The sequence below is a fragment of the Bactrocera oleae genome, chromosome 3 (assembly GCF_042242935.1).
Source record: "Bactrocera oleae isolate idBacOlea1 chromosome 3, idBacOlea1, whole genome shotgun sequence".
In the NCBI taxonomy this organism is placed as follows: Eukaryota; Metazoa; Arthropoda; class Insecta; order Diptera; family Tephritidae; genus Bactrocera; species Bactrocera oleae.
The window spans coordinates 72292090-72313601 of NC_091537.1; the positions used below are offsets into that span (position 1 = coordinate 72292090).

The 21512-nt window shown below is 31.1% G+C and overlaps 1 protein-coding gene across 1 annotated transcript in view; it reads right to left on the minus strand.

The window, feature by feature from the left end:
• uex (metal transporter uex) overlaps positions 1 to 21512 on the minus strand; it is a 38409-nt gene continuing 16897 nt past the window's right edge. Inside the window, exons 2-10 of the mRNA XM_014233844.3 lie at positions 5904 to 6270; positions 4826 to 5011; positions 4444 to 4659; positions 4193 to 4366; positions 3478 to 4123; positions 3123 to 3389; positions 2821 to 3047; positions 2387 to 2479; positions 1 to 2317 (exon numbers count right to left, since the gene is read on the minus strand). Of these exons, the coding sequence (XP_014089319.3) occupies positions 2111 to 2317; positions 2387 to 2479; positions 2821 to 3047; positions 3123 to 3389; positions 3478 to 4123; positions 4193 to 4366; positions 4444 to 4659; positions 4826 to 5011; positions 5904 to 6270 (2383 nt within the window). The 3' untranslated portion in view covers positions 1 to 2110. The remainder of the gene's footprint in view (positions 2318 to 2386; positions 2480 to 2820; positions 3048 to 3122; positions 3390 to 3477; positions 4124 to 4192; positions 4367 to 4443; positions 4660 to 4825; positions 5012 to 5903; positions 6271 to 21512) is intronic.

The following is a 21512-nucleotide window of genomic DNA, read 5'->3' on the forward strand; positions in this document are numbered from 1 at the left end:
TTTCAGAATAATTAAATTTTATTGTATTTTTTAAACGATAGTATGTATGCAAATATTCAAAACCAGAAAGTAGGGAAGCGCTTGAAGGGTTTTTAACACTTTAGCATATATATTTATATATTTTGTTGTTTTAAATTACTTAAATTCGTAAGAATTTCTATAAAAATTTCAATAAATTGTATTTATTAGATTTACTTTCAGTATATTTCGCATTTTAACATAATTAAATGGACAACAAGTAAAGAAGTTCACAACTCCTGTACAAAAATAATATAAACTAAATTTAAATAAAAGCGCTCTTTGTTCTTAAATACACATATATGTATGTATGTATATGTATATATAAATATAGTATATAAACGCCAGTAACAAATCTCTTAAGTTTATATATATATAAAACAGCATATGTGGCAATAAACAAAACTATTATTTATGTACTGTATGTATGAAAAATATCGACATTATTTATTGGCCTTTAACAATATCGAAAATAATACACAGGTATTTTAAACATAATGCGATCAGTAATGATGTCAGCAAAACTGTTTTGTGTTTGCAAAAGTGTGTTGCACTTTCAATTCATTCTACTTACATACATACAATACTACCACATGGTGTTATTTTTTTTAAGTTTATCTTTTGCTTTTGTTTCACATCGCTCTTAAGTACATTAAGTATTATTGGGCGTACGTCACAATTGTACGCACTGAGGTATAATTTTCGAACATTATTACATACATACGCAATTTGCCCACCCATAAGTTTATTTAATGCTTTAAAATTTTTGTTTTTAATTTTTTTTATATAACTTTAATAGACTTATCGTCAATTGCTCGTTTATGACGATAGAGTTATTGCTGTGTTCTATGACAAAATCATTTGCAGATAGCAGTGTGCAAGCTCTTGTTAATTATGCGTATATTTTGGCGTAAGTATAAAAAGCATCAAAAAATAAATAAAAAAAAGTAGACGAACCCAATTTTCTGCAATAAATGGTAGTAATTATTATAAAATATTTAAATACTATCTAAAGTTGACTTTTAATCTCCTCCTTAATAATTTCATTTGAGAAAATAATATTTAAATAACACGCACTCACAAAATTAATTTCATATACATACATATTTAACTTATTTAGACACAGCATTAGTTATTGGACTAGCCTTAAAGCTATTGATATTGACAAACCATTGGAAAATTAATCATAATCGTTAAATTGTGGCTATAAAACAAGAAAATTTTTTTTTTAACTTTGTTAGTTTACATAAAAATGTTTGCCATTAATACTTAAGACTTTCGTATGCAAGTCACGTTATCGTTTATAAAGCGACATAACTGCAATTAAAATGCGCAACATTATCAGTAATATCTGTAAATGCATTTGTCATAGTTAATCTCTTGTAATTTTACTTTTCTACTTCTTTTCGCTTATTGTATTATAAACTACATAAATTTTACATTTTTAAAAAATATTCACATGTACAAGCCCCATTTATTTTTAGTTGAAAAAATATGTATGTACGCAATATTTTGTTTGTGTATCTCTCGAAGTTTTTACTCATTATTATCATTAATTAAGTGATTTATCTTTTTTATTAGATGATTCTTCTTTTGTTTCTTTGTTTTTTTTTTAGATTTTACGCCTAAGTTAATAGCAAAGGAAAACTACAGCGTGACAACGATGTGTTCAGCACAAAACCTAAACAAACCTGAACACCTTGTAAAGTTCAAAAGTTACATTGCAGAGAGTAAAAATAATTAAGTATAACAAGTAAATAACTTTATACGTAAGTGTGTGTAGTAGTAGTAATCTTGCGTTAGTTGGCAACGTTATTGTTAAAGCATTGTAATGCGCATGCGCAGGTAATGTTTGTAATTAAGTACATATTTGGTATGTACACATTTTAGTTTTATGTTTCATGTTGTTGTTGTTGTTGTTGATGTGATTGCATAAGCGTCGGCGCTGGTAAACGAAATGTGTTATTTGTGGTAATGCAAGTTTGACTGCGTTTCGATTTTTATAAACGTAAAATGCATATTACTTGCTATTTCTCTACTCTTATGCATATGTCAACTCTTGAGTTAAAAGCGTTGGCTGTTATGCTTGTTGTTATTTGTTATTGGCGCTATCACTAGGCTTAGGCAAAAGTGGTGTAGTAGCGACATTCTCGCGTTCGCCATTATGTTCTGATTGATCGTTAACTGGATCCGATGTCACTTGGCTACTTAATGAGCCCACATCTAAAACTTCACCACTACTACTGCTGTGCATATTGTGCGCCGGCGGTGCATTACTATGACTTTGTAATGATATGTCCTGTAAGTAGAATCGATTTTCATTATTTCATGTTTGTTTGATTGCAAGTGAAATATTTGAAATACTCACATTTAATGACGGTGAAGCTGTATTGCTGCCAGTTACAGCTGTTTTATGATTGACATGCGCCCTAATTTCATCCTCGTTCACAGAGTGTAATAACTGGAAAAAAGTGGTAAGTTTATATTAAGTGGCGTATTTAAAGAAATTTTATATTATTCGTAATGACAATGAGTTAGTTAAAAACAAGAAAAAACGTTAACATCGGTTGCTCCGAAGCTATAATAGCTTCCCCTAGTAAACACAATAACAATATAAACTAGCGAATAGAAACAAATTTTTTATAGCAAATAATCAATTATTTTGAATATTATTGGATTCTGAGGGTACGGGGAAAATTTTGAATTAAATTTGATATTTAGGTTATGTATGTGCGCCAGAACTTAACTATGTGATTCAAATGTAAATAAAAAATATTAATTATTTTATGCTTCGAAACTTACCCTTTCGACTTCATCATCAGTAATTTCACTATTCAGCTCAATACCACTCTTGCGGGTCTTTTCTAAAAGTGTAGCTTTCTTGGCAGTTAAGTAAAGGCTACGTTTTATTGCGATGTATACGACATCATTCACGGCACGCACCGAATAATCAGGTATAAATGTTTGGCGAATCTTCGAGTCCATATTCAATGACTGAATAGAACCGCGCATTTGTTGACTGGGTGAATCTTTAACAAAATAATGGAAAAAATTGACATGAATAACTAATGCAATTGATAATGAATGACTTTAAAATTACTTACCAACAACGACATTTGGTTGAAGAGCTGCAGTACCGAAGTATGTAAACGCGCCACTTTCGAAAAGTAAATTCTCTTTGCCGACGGTCACTTCAACACGACCTTCTAAAATAAGTACGAAGAAGTCCACGGCTTTACCTTGTTGGTAAATGAACAAACGAGGATCATCCTTATTTTTACCCTTGCACTTAATAGCATGAATAATATCTTGATTAAGTAGGCGGCGTAAGATGTTTTCGGAAACAAGTTCCTTTTTAAAGGCATCGACAGCTGCAGAAGTGAAAAAAAAAATTAATACAACATTACATAATAGTTACTAAATGTTTTGATGCTTGTTTTAAGATCTTAGCATACATACATGTACTTAAGTACTGGAAAGTGGCCAGGGTGAGTTGTGGTGAAATTCGTATCTTTTGATTTTCGCGACGTTCGGCGAATGCGGAAAAGTCCTGCTTTTTACTACGATTGCGACGCACCTTTGTACGATTATCAATATATACGTCAGTTTCATCAACAATTTCAGCTTGAATCAACTCTTCAATAACATCTTCAAGTGTCACAAGACCAATTGTTTCATAGAACGGATCACCATCACCCTCGTTGTTTACACGATGTACAAATGCAATGTGACCGATAGTGCCATCTTTGAATTGGTTAAACATAAGATCGAGCGTCATATCCTCAAAAACAAAATGAACTGGATTCTGATAGAATTCACACAACGTACGTAACGGTGTATTATCATCGGTATCGACAAATGCCAAATCTTTAATATACAACAAAGTAACGATGTTTTTCTTATCGCCATCATATACGGGAATACGTGAGTATCCTGACTTCATTATTTCCGATACGGTTGAAAAGTCTAGCAAAGAATCAAGCGATAGCATGAAAGCATCATCGATGTGTGTCATCACATCAGCAACAGTCTTTTTACGCAACTCCAAAGCACCCGAAATAATGTTGACTTCATTTTTATCCAAATCATTTGTACCTGTTGTGACCTATTGAACGAAAGATGAATAGAATTTTATTGCATTCTTTGTCTCAGTGCCATAACCCTCGTTACCAACCTTCACTAATTCCTTTAGACGTTCGCGATTGTAAACATTGCCGATTTCTTCACCCAATGCCCAATCCAACATTTTCGAAATCGGAAAAGACATGGGGAACGTGAGCACCATAACAACTTTTGTAATACCAATAGTCTTGGCACCGATGGCCAAACCGTGTCGCGAACAAACAGCCTATAACGACACAAGTAATGTTAAGTTAATTAGAATATTGAGGCGAAATTTAAATTAAGTAAATTATATGGATTTACCTGGGGCGTAATTTCACCAAATATAACAATAGCAAGCGTGGAAACAATAACAGCAAAAAGACCCGAGGTTAAATTGTCCAGCAGAATTGTAAATGTGGAGTTCACCAACACATTGCCCAAAAGAATACTACACAGTAGGAAATTACCCTTTTCTCGGACGGGTTGAATAATTCTGGCATATTGACGTTCGCGAATTGAGCCTGTATTACAAAGAATCTATAGAAAATATAAATTAGAATTATGATATACATATGTATGCATATTAAATGTCATATTGAAATGTGCGTGTATTTTATAATGTAATTACAATGTACATTTATACTTTGTTATAATTTTCTTATCTGCACAGCATGTTATTGCATTTAAGCACATATTTATATACCTTTAATTCAGTACGATCGAGTGACATCAGACCCAAATTGAGACCTGAAAACAACGATGAGAAGCATAAACAAACCAGAATGATGACAATTGACAGCCAGATGGGGAGTAAGTTTTCATAGGTTTTCATTTGCAGATAAACATCTCCACCTTGATGTACCATCGGTTTGGTGTCCGTGGCGCTACCCTATAAAATTGTGGAAAGAAATAAAACATATAATTTTCTTTTATAAAACAAAAAAGTAATTAAACATATACAGGGTTGGAAAAATATAAATAAAATAATTAAAATATTATCGTTGACTGAGATCATTAATTAATTTTTGTATAGTTATTTAGAGTTTATTTGCGTTTGAAAAGTAAAAACGAATACATTTTGTATTCCAGCTTAGAAATAAAAATAGGGACAAACGTCTTTTTGCTATATATTTTTTTTTACTTTTCGTTTATTCAAATCTAACATTTCTTTGATGCTCCTTCAATTTTAAGCACATCCTGACAGCTACGCGGCATGGAGTTGATAATGTTAGTGCAAATACTGACTTGTATTGAATATCACGCTTATGGGACTTTTTTCCATAATTCGTATTTATTTTTGCAATTTTGTTCGCCGATTGATTTCTTAAGCACCCCCCATAGCTGTTTTTTACCATTTTACATTAAATCCATCAATTCCTCCAGCATCCTAGATTTTTTAAGGTCTTAGTACAGTGCTTGCCGTGTCCCATTTTATATGAATTGTTTTTGACACAACATGAAATAAACTCTTAATTTAAAAAAAAATTCCATGTGATCTTGGCTATTTTTCAGTGCAAAATAGTAAATAACTGAATTGGTCCCTATTATTTTTCCAGCTTGTACAAGTACAAGTACGTGCACCTAAACTTATGACTTTTTGTTGCAATGCAAAGATTTTTTACAGAATAACGGGTGTTTAATAAAAGAACAGTTAATTTTAATATGGTTTATATGGAACAAATATAAGAAAAGCTCTGCTATAAAAGATGGGAATAATGGTTATGCACCTATTACAATTTTTAATAAAAAAAAAAGTTTATATTTAATTTCGTTTAACTCACCACATCCATTTGTGGATCATTTTTGGCACACAAATAAAAAGTTTCACTGCCATTGGTCATTGCTACATCCAGTTTGGGCAGGGACATGCGATAGACAGCAGATTCGTTGGTCGATGAACCCTCTATGGGTTTGTAAAGCAAAGTTGCTGGTATTTGACATTTTCCACCAAATGTATTGGATGTAGCAGTAAATGTTATAACGGTATCTGGTGTAATGCCTTTGCCGAAAATACGCATTGTAAATTCGCTATCTTTAAGCACACTCGGCACGCCGCCATCGTGGTATTCAATCTCATTGTTGCTCGATTCGATGCGAAAACCGAAGATTTTCAAATCGTCACTCGTAACATCACGTTCAACACGATGACTGTAAATAACAGAAAAAATCATAAATATGAGTATTATGTACTTTTACAACAAAATGACATTAATAAATCTGTGGAGTGTTTTAGTAGCGGTTTTTATTATCATGTAGCACTAAAATGCTTAAATATTTTTATATATTTAGTTCTTAAAATATCGGGAAATATTTAATTTATTAATCTGTCACTTCTGGGTACTTTCTATGGCAAATAAACGGAAACTACAAGCCGACTACAAAGTTCAGGAATCTACAGATCCACGACAATTATAAATTAAATAGAAAGCTTATTATAATTAAGAGACTCCCCAGTAGATATGAGAAACGAAAACAAAATTAGTTCTATGACTGAATACAGTGGACGTCTTCAGCCCGATTCCAAGTTTTTGCTGAATATGAAAGTGTTATAAATTATAAAAAATTAACAAAAACCAATATGGGAAGTAGATGTAGTTTTTAGCCAGTTTTCACACCGTAACATAAGAGTATTAAGATAACATTACACACTAAATTTGGTTGATATTGGTCAAGTAGTTCCTGAGATGTTAACCGTCAACTTTTAAAACGTTTTAAACCACAGATGCCCCTCTCTACTATGATTCACAAACTACATTTATTAGTTTTCGCTTAACGGCGTTTTATGGGTGCGGCAATGGTCTGATTCCTCCCATCTGCCATACCAGCGTCTTTTGTGTGCCAAGAAACATTCATCCTAAGTTTCATAAAAGATATTGTATATAAATTTTTACTCAAGTTATCGCTTGAACAGTCAACTCGACTTGTAAACATCGACAGTGAATTGCTGAATCCAACGAAGAGAATTTAGGAACATGCCTTTGCTTATAAACAGAAGTCTCAAAACAGAGGGAATGTGCTACGAATCTATAATAAAACCTGGTGATCAAGGATCAGCTAAATAAGAAAGTTATGTAACTTAACTTATTTTTGTCTTCTCCGTATTAGTTAATAGTAAATACACCAATATATTTATGTAATTAAAAGAATTCTAGTAAAATCAATCAACCTTTACTGGAGGTGCCTTCAAACTTGTATCTTTTCTCTATTAAGGTCTTTTGATGACTGCATATAATGAGCTTATATTTGACCAATCATAGTAAAGTCAAAAAAGCTATAATTTTAAAGCTTCACAATGAATGTGATAGACAGTTTTATAAGAGTTTGAGCGATGAGAATAATTATAATCACATATATAAAAAGCCTGTGAAAAATATTTATGTATTACATAACTTAACTTAACCTTTTTGTTGGCCAAAGGAGAAATGCGCCAACTACTTATATACAAATATTAGCCACAATATTTTATTTATGTAATATTTGTGTAGATATAAATTCATACTACATTCCAATATACATATGTATGTATTATGGTATATATATTCATGCATTTATTTCCATATCTAGTGTTCGACCTTCCTGACTTATATTCACAACTATATTTTTCACACGCAGAACGTTGCCTTTGACAAAATTAGAAATACTTAGTATATCCGCAGACAAATATTTTTTAAATAATTATTTGGACATCTTCCAACAGACGAAAAAACGGATGATATGCATACATATCTATGTATTTATATATGTGTATTATACGCATGAAAAATACATATGTATGAGTGTATAAGAATATGCAAATAACGTAAAAAAACTTTACGACACAAAGTTTCGTAACAAATGAATATAAGTAAATATTAAAAAAAAACGGTCGAATTTCAAGTTACTCTGGCAAACAGTTTCGGAGATATGAGCGAATTTGTAAAAGTTTTTTACACGACTTTCTTAGATATGTTTTTTAGGTCATGATGGAAAGTAACGATTTTTGACAATAATTCCAAATCCACTCTGAAGTGTAAATTTTTTCACAAAAAACTACTTTTCTTGTTAAGCCGGAAATAACAATTTTACAAGTCCAAGATAATTTTAAGCAGCAAGATCTTCTTCACCGCCAGACACCTTTTTTCAGATGTACTCCTGGAGATCGCTACGGGAAAAAGAAGTCCAAAATTTAAACAAATGAATCGCCTATTATTAAAGTACATTAAATTATGTAAATTTTTTATTTTGTTTGTTAATCTTCACAAAAAAAAAAAACGATTTTTTCTGCATGCGAGTACATCACAAATATGTACATAAAATGAATAAAATAAGTTCTGTATATTGCAGAAATAAATTTAAAAATAATAATTCACCGACATGTAAGGTGTGTTACTTATACCGGCTGTTTTAATATTGAATAATGTGCATAACGGCAATTTTCCATATGAATTATACTTATATGTGTATATGGTACATGCACACATACGCATATTAAATTTTCGTTGCTAATAATTTTGTGAAATGGAAAATGTTGCAGACTGTCTGCAAAATTTTTTATATATTTTTGTCTGAGGAATTCATGCTAAACAAATTTTCAAATATAGCACACAAAAACATGGTGAATTTTGAGTATAAGTACTACTTTGAGTATCACGTAAGCACAAAGGCTTCTGTTATCATAATTGTCAACATCTTATATTTATATGTTTGTAGGTATATGTATGCAATTATTAGACTGAAGTATCGGGAGCTTAACTTTTCATGGTATGGAATATTGGAAAACATTAAATAAAGAACCTACGCAAGAAATTGCCAGCAAGACACTTGAGTTTGATAGATACGCTAAATAGTTTAGATTAAATTGGTGGACAAATGCAGAGTATTATGCGTATAAACGTGTTTTTTGTAACTTTAGAGATATATTCATAATCAAATAGGAACTATGGTATTGGCGTACAATTTTTTTGTACTTATATAATTTATTTTCATGTTAACGGTTAACTTTACTAAATGCTTTCGTGTAGACGACCAGTATGGTTCTCAAAAGTTCAGCGCTGTAAACCCAGAAGGAAACGACGGAGAGCCTATAAAATGTAAATGATCAGCGTAATGAGCTAACTGGATTTAGCCATGTCCTTCTGACAGTTCGTATATATTATATTTACATATATACGCGAACTAGTACCTCAGTTTTTTAGATATCGATGTGAAATTATGTAAACATCCTTTTATTCCTAAGAGGTTGCTTATTTGCCGGAACCATCGATATCGTAGCAATATAGAATATAGCTGTCATATAAAAAAAACGGATCAAAATCAAGTTGTTGTAGGAAAACGTATTTATTTGACAAGATATCTTCACGAAATTTTGCATAGATCATTGTCCAAAATAATGCTACAATTTACAAACATATTTCTTAGATCGGACCACTATAGCATATTGCTGCCATACAAACTGACCGGTAAAAATCAAGTATCAAATCAAATCAAAGTATTATACATAGCTTAGGTGCAACTGAAGTTAACTTTTTTTTTATTTTTTAAAAATGAAACTAATGTATTATGAAATATTAAATTAAAACAAAAGTATTACAGATAATATTATTTTATATAAACACTTATAGACATTTGCATGATGATAACTTTTTGTTAGTCAGATTGTAAGATTTTACGAAAAGATATTGAGAAAAAGTTAAGAATTTTAGGTGTTTATGGACTGTGCATACATATGTATATCAACAAAATTTAAGGATATTTACTTTAAACTTGATCATGCTGGTAACAATTAGTTTAAACTTGAAGGTGATTACATAAATGTCAGATACGTTTCTATACTTAGAAATTACCTCTGTATGTACATGTGTGTAACTGCGTTATGGCCCAACATTTAACTGATCTTCTTGTCTAACCATGTTATATGACAAAGTAGATAAGACTTACGGTAGGTAAAGCGAGATTATTATTATCATATATTAATGAGCAGACTTCTTTATACGAGCAGATACGAATATATATCAGCTCATAAAGTGTATATAGATAGAAAAATAGTTACTTGAAGAACGCTTTTTACTGACTTTTGAATATGTGACAACTTTATATAAATACAGATATGGGAAAATAAATAAGGCCAATGTGGAATATATATATTTTAAATATCTTAAGGCTTTAATAAGCCTTCCGAAGTATTTTATTTCTTACCATTGTCATAAAAACCCGCTTATTTCTCCAATACAACGGTATTCTTAGAAGCTATAAAGTACTGTTAAGGGGTTATATCCACTTGCAAGTCAGAAAAATGCGTTTTTTCTATTTTTTAAGAGACATTTCATTTGATAAATACATAAAAATGTACATTGAAATACATAAAAATGTACATTGACAACGTAGCGGACCAAGTGTCTTCCAGGGAGAAAAATTTTTGTAATCAAAATTTTCTAAATCAAGAAACAAAAAAAAATTAATAATACTATAGATAAATACAGCTAATTATCAAAGCACTATTCAAAATTTAGATTTTGGACAAAATTGTGGCTGCCCAAAATAAAATTGTTTTTGTGAAAAAATGTATACTACTAAGTGACTTAAAAAATCTAAATTAGTATATAAAATCTAGGTCGTGTGAAAATTTCAAATCGATTGGTCCAAAAGTTTTTGAAAAAAGTCCCTTACTGACTCTGAAAAGTGTTTCGAGAAAAACGCGTTTAAAGTTTTGGGAGTCGATTACACTAAGTTAAAAAAAATTCTCACAAAAGCCCTCATATCTGCGAAACCATTTGTCCAATAAATTTCAAAATTTCGGATATATACATATGTACATTCGAAATATATAGATTTTTTAAAATTGAAAAGTGGATAATCCCTTAAATCTATATTCAATGAATATCCCCAACTTCCAAACTGCCTGATGCTGACGATCTTTAGTCGGTCTCGAATTCACCAACACTTTGTTGGCATTAAAAAAATTACTATGAAAACTAGTCTCATAATAAAGAGTTTTAATTAGAAATGCTCTTATACAATTTTTTGTAAAAAATATAGACACATTTTTATTCATCTCGCATTTGCATAGCGCATTGCTAATTTGACGTCACGCAACTGTTATTGTCAAAGTGAAAAAATAAAAGCGATTTTTGTCCTCGAAATTCAAATACTTGTAGCATTGTCCACATCTTCCAAATTAATAAATAAACATGTAGGTGCATCAAGAACAGGCAATCAGCCAATTTTTACTAAGGGCCTCAATGCATTACACACATAGATATATGTATGTAATTCTAACACGCATGCGGTCGTGTGTAAAGTAGGCGACGCAATGTTATCGTATTCAAATAAGTCTTTGAGAACATAAATATAAAAAAATTAATACCAATGCAAATCATAATTTTGTATATCGATGTATATATTTTTGTATTATATATAGACACATAGATATAAACATAAAAATATACCTAAAATTTTTTGCAAATTGATTGTCGAATACGTATTTATTTATTAACGAACATTTTCCAAATGTGCGAAAGATTGGGGCCATTGCTTATTATAAATAGAACTTTATGTAGCATTTCGTGCGTCATTTCGGCTTCTCATTGAGTTTTGCATATATGTTGCAAATCTACTAATAAACTAAGCAACACTCTTCTGTACTTATGTACATTTTTACAATTGATTAGAGAGATAAAAGATCTTAAAATGTGAAATAATACAATACTTCGTATAAGTAATAATGTCACAGATCACTACTAACATACATACACACTTGTTCTGAGTCCTATGAAATCAAAACACAACGGAAAATATTAAACTAAGCTTAATTGATTTGCATGAAATTTTGAGGCCTCCTTATGACTTGTTGACTGAAAGAGTGCACTAAACCAATCTGTTTGCTGTTTTATGAGTTGCACCTAGGAGTTATAATTATGAAGTTCAAACTTTGCGGAACTATGCACATCATGGTCTGAATTCATTTTGGATCACACATTTATCATCAAAAACAAAATATGCACACCAAAAACTACCCTGAAGCTGGGGTTAAAACATTTCTAAAATCAATATTTACCATTCATTTAGATACGCTTGCCGATGGTTAACATTACTATTTTAGGTATATCTGTACTTTATGCGATTATTATTTTAAGGTGATACCAAGTAATGCGTGATTTTCCTTATGCCAAATTAATGACGATAAATTAATAATAGTACCAATGCGATGACTCGGGTTTCCACTGATTCGATAAACAATAAGTTGTAAATTTTAAATGTGGTTACAAACTTGCTTCACAAGTTAAACCTTTTTAAATGGATCGTGTATTAAATAAAAATTTACTGCAATTTTCTACATATATTGGTTCATGCGTGGTGAGGTGTATGATATGTATGTTAAAATGTAGGCGTTCCCACAGTAATAGTAGTGAACAATCACATAACATATTCATTAAAAGTGAAACTTTTTCAAAATGTCTCTGATCACAAATTACTGGGTGCGTGGCTCAAAACTTTGCAGCCGATAATAGAAGATAGCTTCTCATATAAAATTGTCATAAGTGACTTAAAATCTGCAGCACATGTCATTTGTCTAAGAAGGTGAGATTCAATTTGAAGAAATTAAATTACTTAATTAGGGTAAAAATTATAAAAGAACAAACCTGAAAATAAAAATATGTGTGGTACTCGGGGACTGCCGCGGTAAAGCTTTTGCGTAGCATTTTTTATCAACTTTTGCAATTATAACTTATTTAATCCTTTATGCAGTATTTTTTTTTCTTTGATACTAATTTAAGTTTTTTCTTTGATATTAATTACACTTTTTGAGCGTGGTTACCGATAAGACAACTAATTTATTTCTAAAAGTAAATTTTTTGATTCGGTCGCCGCGCTCAAAGCCCGCGATAAAAGTTATGCAATAGCTTAATAATAATAATTTGCTTAAGTATAGTATTCTTTCGGCACTACTTTCCCAATAAATTGACCAAATGTAAGTTGATAGCACTGCCTCTATAACAATAAGCAAATATTTTTTGGTATATTAGCGTGTACATATAATATTTCCCCTGCGGGTTTGGGGAAAGAATATGCCCGCGGCAAGGCATGCCTGTCGTAAAAGGCGACTAAAAGCCAATATGCACTATGACTGTTATTATATTCTTTGCCCAGTAATATCAGCATAGTATATGGAGTGATAGTGCTATAATACTCAGCTTGAACTGATATTAGAAACACTTTAAATGAAAAAGCAAATAAAAAGACATTTGAAGTTCAAGCGACAAATGTCACCAGTCATTTGAGTAATGGGGAGCTCAACTGGCAGTAGTTTAGGCTACGCAGTCTGACCGGAGACTTTCCGGTACCACGGGGAGCAGAAAGCCCTTGGACTTCTGTTCAATCTGCTCATTGGGTTCGGCCCTTTGGGGAGTATCGTGGTGGCTGTGGTTTAAACCTAAATGCTGGAAGAACTGAATTTTCAGTTCGAAAAAAGAAGTTACACAAGTAACTGGGTGCCGTACCCGAAAACGGAAGAGGTTTTAGGTCGGCCTCGAATCATACCAAGATGGTAGTGTGGACCCAGACACACTGCCACTGGTATCCAAATAAATACTTGCATAAGCTCGTTTTGTTTGGGGCGCTGATCAACGCATTGTATTGATCCGTTGTGTTTTGAACACCGTGAGGTAAGGCCGTCGCCGGCAGGTACTCACGTAAATCTACAACGAAAGTTGTACATATAATATGTAGGAATGTATATAGAGCACCAAAAATTAAATATTGATGATTAAACAAAAGTTTTGTGTATAAGTTTGAAAGAACGCGTTACTTTCCAAATTACTAGAGACAAAACCAATTTGTCTAAACTTGTTTAGGGAGACGATAGTGTGATGTTTAGAGGCTGTGTTAAGGAAGCTTGATGAGGACACCTTTATATGTCTGTATGTGTATATGGATTTGGTATGTTGTATTTGTATGTATTCAAATGGCTGGTCTGCCAGAGAATAATAGCTTTTCTGTTAATTCTTTAACGTACAGTGAGAGTAACTATCTCTGCCTGTGGCGATGAGTCATGCGAACAAGAAGACGAATACAATTACAAATCCTAAAGTTCTAGCTTAGTATACTTTGTGTTAAGCGTTTGAACAAAGAAAGAAAAGGAGAAAAATCCGATAATAACTATTTGTACTTATGGGTGTAGAGATTTATTTTGAGGCAAAAATACTAATGTCTAAGTACAATATAGAAGAAAAGTGTAAAACAAGTTTTAATACACAGAGAATGGTAGTACTCTCAAAGTAATATAAAAACGACAATCAGACCAGAGTTTTTGAATGAAAGTAGTATTGAATATATTAGTTGTTTAAAAAAAAATTTCGCAAACATTTTATGCAAAGACATACAAATTTTATATGAAATATGGAGGGTAATAAATTTTAAGTATTTGTACAAAGAATAGCGGGTTTTTCCATATTTTACTAACCTTACGTATAAAGCGTTTAAATAAATTCATACATGAAGTATCCTCTACATGCGAGATTATGTGAGGAAGAACTTCAGCTGGACATTCAAATATTTTGTAACTACTAATTAAATAAATATTAAGGATTATTTATTTATATATTTTTTTTTAAATACAGAAACAAATATAAAGCTTCACTGAATATGAAAAATCTGGTAACACAACCTTGAACACATTTTACTTCTCTCTTTTTTAAGTCGTCTTGATTTATTATAGCTGTCTTCCATTCACCAAATATTTAGAAAGTGGCGAATGGAAGACACAACTGAAATATTTAAAATAGAGTGGCATAGTAAAATTATGATAGAAAAGTTCTAAATACAACAGAACAGAGTTTAAAATTTTAAATTTTTTTTAATTTTATCTATTAAAATGCTTATCAAAATTAATACCATATACTCACACAAGGTAATTGAAAGTACACGGCATTCAAAAGATTGAATTATTTTTATTTTGTCACCTCTCTAATGGGATAAACATATGTTTTCACGAATATACCATCTGATCAAATTTTACTCGCACTTGGCCATTTAAATTGCGCGCGGAAACCAATTGGAACAAGTAAGGAAGGGCTAAGTTCGGATGTAACCGAACATTTTATACTCTCGCAAAGTCAAATGGTATACTCGTTTGAGATTTCTTTGTGGATTGGCAGATATTTTCGGTAGAAGGTCAACTATAGGCACTGTGGTCCACATATTTAGTACTTAGGGGCTTGAACAGTTTTGGTTCGATTTAAACAATTTTTGGTCACAAGGTGACATACTTTAAACGTATTATTCACGCAAAGTTTTACCCCGATATAATCATTGTTACCTGATTTGCATAGTGGAAAGTGAAAGAATCAGATGGCATTGAAAATGGTGTTACATGGGAAGTAAGCGTGATTGTAGTCCGATTTCGCCCATTTTCGCACTACGACATAGAAACATGAAAAGAACGATATGCACCGAATTTGGTTGAAATCGGTTGAGCAGATCTCAAGATATGGGTTTTCACCTAAAAGTGGGCTGTGCCACGCCCACTGACTAATTTTGAACGCGGTTCCTATAAAGCCAATTTATACCATCTCAGAGATAAAATTTAATGTCTCTGGCGTGTTTAATGCTTGATTTATCGCGCTTTTAGTAGTTTTTAACAGTACCGTTATATGGGGAGTGGGCGGAGTTGCCACCCGATTTCAACTATTTTCACACCGTCAATAGAAGTGCTAAAACCATTTGTCCTGATTGAATTTAGTTATTATAGCATTAGCGGTTTAGGAGATATGCACATTAAACCTATTAGAGGCAGGACCACGCCCACTTTTTTAAAAAAAATTTTAACTGCAGATGCCCCTCCCTAACGTGATCCTGTGTACCAAATAACAGTCTTGTATCTTATTGCGGAGCTTAGTTATGGCAATTTATTTGTTTTTGATTAATGGCGTTTTGTGGGCGTGGCAGTGGTCCGATTACGCCCATCTGCATGTCTACCAAGTTTCATAAAGATATCTCAATTTTTACTCAAGTTACAGCTTGCACGGACGGACGGACAGACAGTCACCCGAATTTCAACTCGTCTCTTCATCCTGATCATTTATATATACATAACCCTATATCTAACTCGATTTAGGTGATACAAACAACCGTTAGGTGAACAAAACTATTATACTCTGTAGCAACAGGTTGCGAGAGTATAAAAAGAAAAGTTTCCTAAATTTGTACAATCCTAATTTTTTGTGAAGTTTGATCTCCATAAGTCAGTTAGTGTGCATTTTTATAAATATGACGTTGAAACTGTACAACAATCTAGTGAATGGCACTTCAAAAATGAGTAGTAACCAGAATTTAGGATTATAACCAGTGTGTCGAAAATTGGATTAAATGTTGGCATGCTTGTATTGGTTCAAAAGGACCCCATTTTGAAGGTTATTATCGCTCTTTATTTGTATTAAAACACCTGAAAATGTTTTTGTGTGAATCTGAGCACATAAAACTTTGTGAGGTTTGAAATAATACACCTCTGAATTATGAAGAGAAACTTCAGAATTGACACGGTTTTCATTAGAATTATGCTAAGACACTTAATTACAGAAAAGCGTGTATACATTTTTATTTTTGAATAAGATTATTATTATATAATTAAAATTATCAGTACATGCGATTTTTAAACTACGGTGTATTTTACTTCAAGTTAAGTTTTGTATGTTGAGCACATAAATACATAACACTGTATGTGCGAGTATATAACAAATGGCGCCTCAATAGGCGTATAGACTTATAAAGTGTTAATATACAAATAGATGCAAATTTTTAGCAAACACAGTCCATAACATTTGAAAATAATATATATAATATATATGTATACTATGTAGATATGTTTGCGATGACATCGTTCCATTGACGGCCCATTTGTGCAGTCACATACCTATATATGTACGTACATACATACAATACATAATAAATGTTTGCATGCATGTTTTCATGTTTGTGATGATGGTATACACAAAATAAAAAAAATAATACAACTGGTATGGAACAGCACGTTCAGCTGCAAATTCAATTAGCTTTAGAGTAAAAGAAATCACAATAACATCAATATTTGGGGAACGAAAATAAGATGATGCCATCATAAACTCTAACGTATAGGACGGAGCTTCTTAAACCACAAGGAGCTTACCAATTGCTTATAAACTCAGTTTGAAAGCTGCTACAGAACTTAGCAGCTTAAAAAATATAGACCAAAATAAATTCCCACTTTTCTCGATACTGAATTTGTTTTCAACCACGGTGTAGGCCTCAAACAGTGCACCATAGAAGGCATTTTTTTAAATTAATTTGAGAAAAACTTATCAAAGGTTAAAATTTTATGCAAATATTCAATATGTATAAATAAATTTCCTGTAGTACAATAGTTTTTTTTTGTTTAAATTCGGTAAAATTTAATTTTTTAAAGCGGTTACACTAGGAGTGCTTCATAAGCTAAAGTAAAAAAGAAAAAAAAAATTATTGAGCCAAAGGAAGAGTAATTGGGTACAACTTTACATAATAACACCACTTGAAAACATATAATATTTTAAAAATTTTCAACTAGAAATATATGTATACTAGGGTGGAGCGAAAAAAAAACTTTTTTTTCCCTTAGCCTTCCTTACAGTAAATTTGGAGTTAAAATTTTTTTTGGACAAAATAATAAAATTTGTAGATTATAAAAAGAAAATTTTTGAAAAAAAAAAATTTTTTTTATCGTAATTTTTACAGTAAATTTGGAGTTAAATTTTTTTTTGGACAAAACAATTTTTTTGGTTTAAACTATTTACATTTATATAAAAAATACCGAATTTGACGGTTTTTGACTCAAAATATATTTTGACGCTTAAGGAAAGCATGTTTACGTTTGAGACTTTTTTTTTAAACTCCAATAATGACCACAAACAACTTTTTTATGTTGATAACTTTTAATTGGCAGAAAGAGGACTCTCCACAGCTTCTAGAATACTTATTAAACATTTTTTACGAAATAAACATTTCATCTCGAAATTTACTTTCAAAGTGCTTTAAAATTGGCCGCCTCTAGATGTTAAAAAAAAAAATGTGGAAAACGGTTGGCCTCAAGGGCCATCCCTGCAACTTCCCTCTAATTTCATACGCTAACGTTCAAATTTCGCTTTTTTCACTGCTTTTGAGCTCTTCGAAATTTTTCGTTTTCGATATCTCGCAAGTAAATCAACCGATTTTGACCCGGTTTGCGGCAAACGATGTGTTTTTAGGTTTAGAACTGATTAGTTTTTGGTGTCGATCGGTCAAGTCGTTTGGAAGAAATTCGAGTTTATTCAAATCGGTTGAGCCGTTTAAAAGTTATAAGAGGGTCACATACATCCACGCACACACACATACATACAGACATACGGACATCATCGTAGAAATGTTCGGAGAAGCTTCCTCGACCCTCAAAACGTCGAGATCTGTTGAGAACTCGATTTTTGCAAAATAGGGTGAAACCAATATCTTCCCGATTTTTAGAAAATTTTCAATTTTCTTAGCGGGAAGTTAAAAAGTTTTTCAAAAATTTTCTTTTTTTGTAATCTACAAATTTTACCCTCAGGCTAAGCAAAAAAAGCATTCAGGTTATACAAATTCAAGTAAAATAATATTCATCACGCACTCTTTCTCTCTGTTTATTTAATTCCTTTTTTCTGGATAAAGTTTACTTTTGTTTAAGGAATTTTCCGCTAGAAAAAGTTGACAGAATCTAATGACCGATTGTGATTATGTCAAATTCACTGACAAGAAGAATAGAACTTCAATGTTTCTACCAGAAAATTTATTCAAATATTTAAAATTATTCAAGCGGTCAATTTCATTGATTCATAAAGTTGGCTTTTTTTATTAGATCGCCAGTTTGGTCAAAAATGAGTAAGCGTAAATTATTATAAAAATTATATTAACAACCGTTTTAATTTCCTGCGGCCGCCATTTTGATTATCTATTTATAAAACTAATTTTTTCTATCCGATTGATTTTAGATGAAACTCCATGGATTGTCACCGCAAGGACCTTTTTTTGGGAACTGGGTCAACACAGGCAGCTATAACTTTGGAAATTGAAATTTTTTTTTGAAATTTTCGTGAATTCAAGTCAAAACATTATATAGTAATGCTATGTTACTACTTTTGTAATATAACATGATTTAATAGCAAAAAAAAATTACTGAAAATTCTAATTTTTTCGTGCCTCTGACTACCCCTAACTCCTTAAGTGCATGAAAGTAACTTTTGAGTACTTGTGAACCACCCATAGTATTTTGACATACTACCGTTGCTTTTAGAAACAGAGTACTGTCGAACCTTTTTTCCATTAAAATTTTATATTTAGTATTAAAACTATATATTTCAATATTTATTTTAAATAAAAAGGCAAATTTAGCAAACCACAGGGCGAGAAAAAAGTTTGATATTGCGAGCTCGACACAAATTAATAGCAGAATATGTTAATTACTATCTATAAATAAAGAAAATTGTCTTTTATGACAATATGAGATTTTGTGAACCCCCTAAACCGAGTGCTCTTTCTACCACAGCTATAGCAAAAAAAATATGTACATACTCGTGTTAAAAGAAAATCAAAAATTTTGTAAATTAAAATTTTCTGTACAAAATTTAAACCCTGTACCTCAGTCATCTTCAGCACGTGATTTACGCAAAACACGGCAGATAATGGCGAACCTCTAACAAGTGATAAGAAAAATTTACAAAAAAACAATAACAAATAACTATTATGAAAAGAAAATTAATAACTCTTAACTTTCTTCGTATAAAAATACTAAAACTAAAAGTTTCGATGACGTAAGAACTACACAAATACTTTGGCATAGGTTTTGACGTCTTCGATAACTATCGGGTTAAAATTGTAGATAAGAGCATGAACACGATTTGCTACTCGCAGTAAAATTATCATTGCCGCCATCTAATTACACACATGTACATACAAGTACTACAAACTTGTATGTATGCACATAGGTATTTATTGTATATAACCTCGTCCTCAATTAATCTGCTGCACTCGTATTTCCATTAAGTATGAAAATATTTATTTCTAATCAAACGACAAAATTAAAATAGTCAACGCAAAGCCATGATATGAGTAGAAAGCATTGGGTTGACAACCTAAAAGTGTAAAATTTGAAAGCCAAACAATCAAAATTGATTATCGGTGACAATTGAGTTTGTCCAAGTTGAGTACCACTAAACAGAAAATGTTCTATAGTCGATGAGCGACAAAACAAAAATACTGCGCCTACAGTGGAAGGCAAAATATATAAATATGCTGGACATTTTTAAGTGTGTTATCTTTAAGGAGATCACTATAGTCAGAGAAAAAATAAATTTGATAAGAATTTCGCATATCAATAGTGACGCAATATGCATACTCGTACCCAAAGTTACTTGGCTGATAGTGCTCAAATTGGGTCATAATGTTATAATTTCCTTTAAAAAATAATTTATGATTCCAAATTTAAATGTTGTAACAGAACAACCAAAATTTTAATTTGCCAGCAATATGATGGAAGTTATAACAAAATTCGAATATGAAACGGTATATATTCTGATTATCTTAAAAATAACTGTACTATGCAATATATTTTTCACCATTTGACATAAAATAAACCAAATTATGCCAAACATAGCTCATTCAATTTAATTTGAGAAGCTTAAAAGTCAATTTAGTTAGAAATTTAAATATAATTGGCAATTACAAAAAAGTAACATTGAACGAAATGTTATCAAATAAGTGCTAAAACGCAATTTAATCGCAATTTTAAAAAGAGTTGCCACCAATAGAAAAAGTAAAACTGAGCGAATTATTAAAAAAATATCTCCCAAACATAAACATATTTATGTTCATCTTTCTTTTTATGTTTGATTCAGTTAATTATATGTTTTAATTGTATACAGATAAATGCATATTAATAAAACAAATAATATTTCTAGAATCTTGAAATAATAAAACAAATATTTTCAAAAACTCAAAAATATACATATGTATGGTTTACGTACTTGTGGACGCCTTGCTGTGGCTATGGTATACATTAAATACAACTAATATAATAAATTAGTCGATTCAGTGAAAATATTATTTACGAATAAAGGCGAAAACGTGATTACCGATATAACAATCTTAGGAATTGTAATTTAGGTTTATTTTGAAAATGATTGATTCAAATATTTGTCAATAGAAATACTAATGAATTTTTCATTTGGCATTTTGCTGAAATGAATTGTTTTTTTTTTTGGTTTTTTTAAATTTGGACTAATTTATTATTGGATTAAAAAATGAAATGTAAATTTTAATTCAACATTTTTTAATTAAAAAAATTCGCAACCCTAGTTTAGAAATACATATACATGCATATATTTGTTTTAAATATCAAT